Consider the following 6,805-nt stretch of genomic DNA (forward strand, 5'->3'; position numbering starts at 1 on the left):
ACCCTGTTAAAACCGTGGCGCGGGTTCCGCGGCGCCTTCGGACGAGTCGTCGCGACGCCAAGACCGCGGTGTCGCAGGGAGTGTCGATTTTACTCGGCGAGTTAAACTCGCGCGGCGAATCGACAAGGCACCGCCGACGATACGGACGACGGGCTGGAGATCAATGCTCCGTTCAGGGCTCGTAAGTGCTTGCGTGGTGCGCTTCCGTAGCACACGGGCCGGATCAATGAAAATGTACCCCTCCAACGGTGCCGTGGACGGCGTTCCCGCCGCCGCCCCCGCGACGGAGGGAAACCACGGTACCACACCGCGCCACTCTTACTACCTCTGCCTGAAAACATCTGCCTCGGCAACATCCCGCGAGACCTCTTCGATGAAAGTTCTCACGTGCGCGCCCGTCGTCACTGGGAATCGTCCGGCCGGTGCTTGCGCGCTACCGCAGGGGAACTGGATGTCGTGAGGGAGACTCGGTTACAATTTGTAATAAGATATATTTCATCAATCGTGCACGTGTCGTTCGATCACAAATCGCCTTAGAGCGATTCAATTTCTTTTCATTGTACAATCAAATCGCGCGCGCTCTGCGGCCCGCCCCCCGTCCCTCCGACGAGCGTACCCAGGGCTGAGCATAATCGAGCGCGCGATTCCTCGTTCGTGCGCGAAAATGCAACCAAACACACACGTGAACCTTCCTCTCGTGGTGCGTGTGTTATGTTCCTAAATCTAGTACGATGGGACGAGGAACCGTGGACGATCGCGCGCCGAGCACGCTCGCCGGAGAAAACGGCACTAACATCTCGTTCGCGCTTTAATATCACACACTGGTAGATCAGATCCGAGCTAACTGTTCGTGTAAAAATATACGTGTCGTACATAAATATAGGAATATCTCTTTGTGTAGAACAAATGGTGGTAGATGGTGGCCTGTGTGTACCTAAATGTACACGCGACACACGAAGAAACCACATGGTTCGGGCGCGCGCGGCTCGCGCGCGGACATCGTCAGCCGGCGACGAGCTGCGCGAGGCTGACGACCGGCGACTCCAGGGTCGCCTTGCGAGGCGATCACTTTCATTGACTTAGGTAGACGTCGCCTTGTCGCTTCGGCATTCGGCGAATGCAAAGGTACAGGCCGGCGATGACCATGATGAGCAAAGGGAGGCCGAGGCCGATTGAGATTATCATAATCACCAGATTAGAGAATTTCTCCTCGGGTGGCGTGCCGTATCCGATGATGAACGTCCTTAAAAGAGGGAGAGGAAGCTCATTGGTCAGAGAAATTTCAGCTTGGTGCGTCCGTCGTCTCAAGTTCAACCAACTCACCATGTCAGATAATTCGTCTTCTTATAGAAGCCGTCTCCTCTCGAGCCCAAGGAGACCGTTACTTTCTGCAAAAGTAGCGTGCCCGTGTCTCTTCCGTAGTAACAGTGGAGCATCGAACGATCAATGGCGTTGGCGCGATTCGACACCTTCCTCGGAGGATACTGCATTGTCTCGGTGGAACTGGTCACCTCGCGCAACGCGCTCGTGTACGATACCGGGCGCCATTGTAAGTACGCTCCGGTATTCAGCGCGCTGTCCAAGCCTTTGTGGGGCGGTATTCTGACCTCGACTACCTGAGGAAGAGACCCGGTTTCAAAATATGTGCGTTGTAATTTCACTTTTGACTTGGAGAAAAAAACAGACGAGCAATAAGTTGATTCCGCTGGAAATAATGGACGCTTATAATTCGGAATAAGGCAATCTTGAAAGGAAACGATAAAAAAAATACTGATTATCAAAAATTAGGATCTCTGACAGTGCAATTTTTAACAATCCGATCTATTGTCGAGTCGTACAATTGGGAATAAAAGCGAAACGCGTGACGAGGATTTAAATTACGTTCTAAAGTAAAGATCGGCCCGCTGAAACGTGACTGAACAGACCGCTTTGCGCCATCTGGAGGTATTGTAAAGAAGCTCATTACATTTAACGGATTTGAGTCTCGGCTAATCAGGGTTCGAGTCTTGGATAGTTGCTTTGGGAACCTTCGCTACGAGTCGTCTCTTCAACGAGAAATCGAGGTCGGGGTATGACACAACGGCTAGTCGATCGGCGGCCTTTTTATTTTTTTAGTACTACGATCGAACGGCAGGTCAAAAGACCTTTTCATTCTCAAGTACCACGTCTCAGCGGCATGTCAAAAGACCTTTTCACTTCAAAAGGTACGACGGAGGGACGGAATTTTTACGGTAGCGCTACTGGAACGGTCGGACAGAATCTTGTCTGTCTCTGCTTATCGAGAAGAGACAAAAGTCGTTCTGTCTGTCGATGATTCATACTATTGAAAACTGTGAAGCCAAGTAGGAAAAGTTTCAAGATAATTCTAGAAAAAGAACATACAGAAAAGCCGTTCGCTCGGTAAGGATTAATAATTAAATTTTGACACGTCAAATTGAAGTACCGCCGACATGGAAAAATTAATCGGGTCGACGAGCATCAAGAAGATGCACTGAATCTTTTAACGAAGAAGAAAAAATAGAACATCGATTCATCGATCGGATCATCGTCCATCTTCATGTGTAACTTGTTACCTCAAATATACCCGGTGTGTGCTCATCGTCCAGACTCTTCTTCGGGTCGACGAACATCGGTATCTCCGGATCACCGTTGCCGACCACGAGCAATTCGATCGCGAACCTGCTCTTGGAGAACGTCTCATTAGTCTGTACACCGTCGAGAACGATGTCCACCTGCGTTGAGTTCTCCGTGTGCAACATGTGCGGCACCATGTCCGCGTGGTCGAAAGTGCAAAATCCTCGCAGCTGTCGAAGGGAGATTGGCTTTACTCGGATTGCTTCGCGAGTCGCGAGCGGGACAAAAGGAAGCCAGAGGTCGGATTACGTTCAAATTTGAAGCTGCTTTGTCTCGCCTAATCGATTTCATTGTCACACCGCGTATAATTGTTTTCGCATGCATCGCTATGAGCTACCATGAAAAAGAAAGATATACAAAGAGAGAGAGAGAGAGAGAGAGAGAGACGCGATACTTTCTCTGGAAAATGCTGCAAAATACTTTACCGAAAGCTTTATACTCCCGTATCTGCTGATATTCTTAGCTGTATCGTGATAAGAGTTACCCTCCATATCCAGGTAGACAAACTCGTCGTTTTTCGATAAGGACGCGAGCCGCCAGTCGAAATACTCGGGATACAAAACGTTCGTACTAGCGACGTCGGCAGTGTCGATCAGTGCCGTGTCATTTACGTCGTTGAATTCGATAATCTACGAACAGAACGAAAAGAAACGATTAGCGTTATCGGACAGCGTCTGCGACCTGCACGAGACGCGATTCTCCCTAATCGCGCGCTAATGAGGTAAGATACAAAAATCATCGCGAGGCACACGACCGACACAGATACACGCACACACACACGGCGGAACCGGGTCAGCAGATGGAAGTTGGCGCGCGATTTACATCCCGAAACGCGATCGCGATCTCTCGCGCAAGATCGCGCGCGTTAAACGCTAATTGGGATTAAAGCACCGTCGTCATTCTGCGTGGTCGACGTTCCCGCGAAATTTCCGATGGACGCACGGTCGATCGGTAGCACGGGACGCTTCTTCGTACTTGTCGCTGTGCAAACTTAAGAGACTACATAATAAATAAAAGCATGAAGAATCATTTTTCAAAAGTACACCTACATAAAGTCAATAATGTGGTCAGCAGAGAAATTTAAACATCGGGTGTTTTTCGAGCCGCTCGAATGTATGTAACTCCTTGAGAACTTATTCCGTCCTGTGTACGCGTCAATTATTCAGCCGATTCGTCAATTCAAAAGGCAACATGGCGGCGGTCGATGAGTGATTCGTCGGCATTGAATGCGACAAAGTGAAATTCGACTCAGAGCGAGAAAGTTCGACTTGATTCCCAACAGATGATATGTTATATACATATCTACTGCAAATAACAATACTGATAACAAGCATTGTTCGCAATAAAATTAATGTTTCACTGTCAGTAGCGCTGATATCGACGACGATTATTCGGTCGATGAACGACTAGTTAATCTTCCACTGGACGCGCACGGAAAAATATTTGATTCAATTTATCAGACAGCATTTAAATATTCCATACCACGTACGGTTTCATAAGCTTTTAATTTTTAATTATATCATCGTCATTAATTATATACCAATTCATTTTGTAACTTTTCCTCTCACTATCTACGATATGTTTGCTTTATACTAAAAGGCCTGTTAATAAAGATTATTATTATTCTTAAAACACGTTTGGTATGTTCGTTGTCAGGCAAATGGAGCCAAACTCATCCGTGCAAAGCATGAAATTCGGCCGAAGGGATCGAACCTTCCCTTCCCGAGATGCATCGCGCTGCGCAGATCGAATATCAAAGAGACAGAAACGAGCGGAACGTGCTCATTACCTTATTCACTATCACCCCGAAGGTATAAACGGGCGGCTCCGAGAAGAAGACCGAGTACTCCCGCCTGTCGAGATAATCCGGCCAGCTGATGTTGAGCCAGGCGGAAGCCGGCGTGAGCGCCAGCAGCACGGACGGTCTGCCGACGGTGAAGTCCCACAAGTAATGCAACGTGTCGTTCGCGCCATCGGCTCTCAGGTAGAGTGTCGTCACGTTCCGTCGCTGACAGTGCTCGTCGCAGCCCGGATTCATCCACGATCGTAGCTGCGAAGACCAGGGCGGATGAGTAATGAACGCAGGCGGGTGTTCCATACGAATATCGTCGCAGCCGCTGACGCGATTAGACGCACGCATTAACGGATGGATGACCCAGATCAGCGGCGGATTATCGTGCCCGACGGCCTTGTCGTTCGCCTCCGTGCCCTCCCCCTCATCATCTCCGCCCACCTCCCTCGAGCGAGCTTACAATGAACGTACGATTATCGCACAGAACGACGTTACACATTGATGCGAGCGAGCGCGGATCCGCGTTTACGTTCAAGACCCCTCCGAGAGACGCCGCACTCTTGCGATCTCGGAGATTCTCTTGAGCGGCAGGGGAAGAGAGAGAGAGAGAGAGAGAGAGAGCTGCGGAGTTGGAATTCGCGAACGGACAGCGACGATGTCGCGATAATACCGCGTGACTGATTACCTCCGTCCCCCTTTTGCCGTGTCAGGGGGGAGCCTTAACACGTCGCGCTGGATTCGCGGTCGGTTTTATGTACTTGCTTTACTAATTCACCGATACGATCGATGATGCCCGCCGAGAACGGTATTAAAGGAGGAGAATTGAGAACTAGGCCCGCGAACTTGCGAAATATCGATATGCGCGAATACCACCCGTTGCTGTTGGAGCATTAATAACGACAATTCCGCGTGAAGTGGCGCGCCTCTCATCGTCCGCAATTAACGCGAGTGCGTTAATCTTTAACACGTTGATTTCCATTAATCGCGCAAACTGTCTAACTGCTAATTAAATCACTAAAAGTACAGTGCGAGAATGCTGATGGAAAGCGGTCACATTCAAATATTTACTAAAGAGTATCGGAGTAATTATTTTACTCGGATTAAATCAATATTACCTGAACGTAGCACTTTTTTTCCTTCGGTATGTTATATTCAAGTCAATATTTGTTAAGGAGTATGGGAGTAATTAACGAATATTTACTCGAAGGTAGCACTTTTTTCCTTCACTGTAAATACTAAAATGGCTTTTAATGACCATTTATTATCACGTTTCCTTTTGGTGCAATTAATTAAAATTTATACGCAACTTGACAAGAGGCGGTAATGTCAGCGCCAGTCACCGATGATTCCGGCATTCAACGTTGTTATTATGCCTTAAACACAACGAGCTTATTAGTGAGCGATTGATAAGCCGATTATCGCGCGTATAGATGGCCAGGTGAAATGTGCGATAGAATGTAAACAAAACGTTAGGCGCGATCGTGGGAACTCCGATCATGAATTTCTCCCAAGGGCGAGTTTCACAGCGTCTCGACGTGACCGCTGAGATTCTTCAGATCGCGCTGTTCGTCGCGTTAAAACTTCCCAGCCACCGTCGTAATTAACCATCTCGCACGCGCCGGACGTTTCGAGCGGCCGTGTCCTTAGCCCGCCGCCGCGATCTGGGTCAGGTCGGTGGGCTACTTATCTGAATCACCCGTTTGATACGCGAGTAGCCAATTTATCAATAAATCCACCTGTTTAATAATTGACCGAAACCATAATAAGTATATGCAACGCGCGCGCGGCGCTCAACGGACGAAAGCGCGCGCACGATCGGAATTTCGAAGCGCAGGCCGGAAGCGAGAGGTTACGAAAGACGGACAACAATTGGACCCTGCGATGATAACACGTTCCCCTGCTGCCGGTCCGCTCCGCCGAATAATAAATAAATCGTTGTTAGTAACGCGATGAAAGCCTCGCTGTGCGACAGAGCGAATGCAACGCAACAGACGTCCGTTCCCGTGGAGGAAGGAAGATAAACAACACGCACGGAAGGTTCAAAGTCGCGCGCGATGAATCACGCGCGCCGCTCGCGATCTGTTTTCCTCCGGATCTCGGAATCGAGCGTCGAAAACGAGCGGACGTCGGCGACCGCCACGCGGTTCGTCGAGGGGAAACGAGCGGCTCGGTTCTACTCACTGTGCGACGTGTGGAGCAACCCGGGTTCGCCAGTGCGACGAGCAACAGACAGAACGTCAAGGCGCTGGCCATGCCTGACGTCGCGCGTTCGACGACAACGACGTGCGAAACACTGCGTCGACCCTCGCCTCGCCGTGAACGTCGTGACGCTACTCCGTGGTGACTACTGGTGCACGCTCGCTCGTGGGAACGCGAGTC

At 49.7% G+C, this 6,805-nt stretch overlaps 1 protein-coding gene across 1 annotated transcript; it reads right to left on the reverse strand.

Annotated features, from left to right (window-relative positions):
- Positions 1–471: 471 nt before the first annotated feature.
- LOC106743554 (glycosylated lysosomal membrane protein-like) lies at positions 472–6,785 on the reverse strand. The gene is made up of 6 exons (XM_014617513.1): positions 6,608–6,785; positions 4,424–4,684; positions 3,060–3,263; positions 2,574–2,804; positions 1,324–1,616; positions 472–1,243 (listed from the first exon to the last, which is right to left on the reverse strand). The coding sequence occupies exons 1-6, from the start codon at positions 6,677–6,679 to the stop codon at positions 1,072–1,074; spliced, it is 1,233 nt and encodes a 410-aa protein (XP_014472999.1). The 5' UTR covers positions 6,680–6,785; the 3' UTR covers positions 472–1,071.
- Positions 6,786–6,805: the final 20 nt, after the last annotated feature.

This window comes from Dinoponera quadriceps, unplaced genomic scaffold, assembly GCF_001313825.1.
Source record: "Dinoponera quadriceps isolate SergipeBrazil2010 unplaced genomic scaffold, ASM131382v1 scaffold1069, whole genome shotgun sequence".
Classification (NCBI taxonomy): domain Eukaryota; kingdom Metazoa; phylum Arthropoda; class Insecta; order Hymenoptera; family Formicidae; genus Dinoponera; species Dinoponera quadriceps.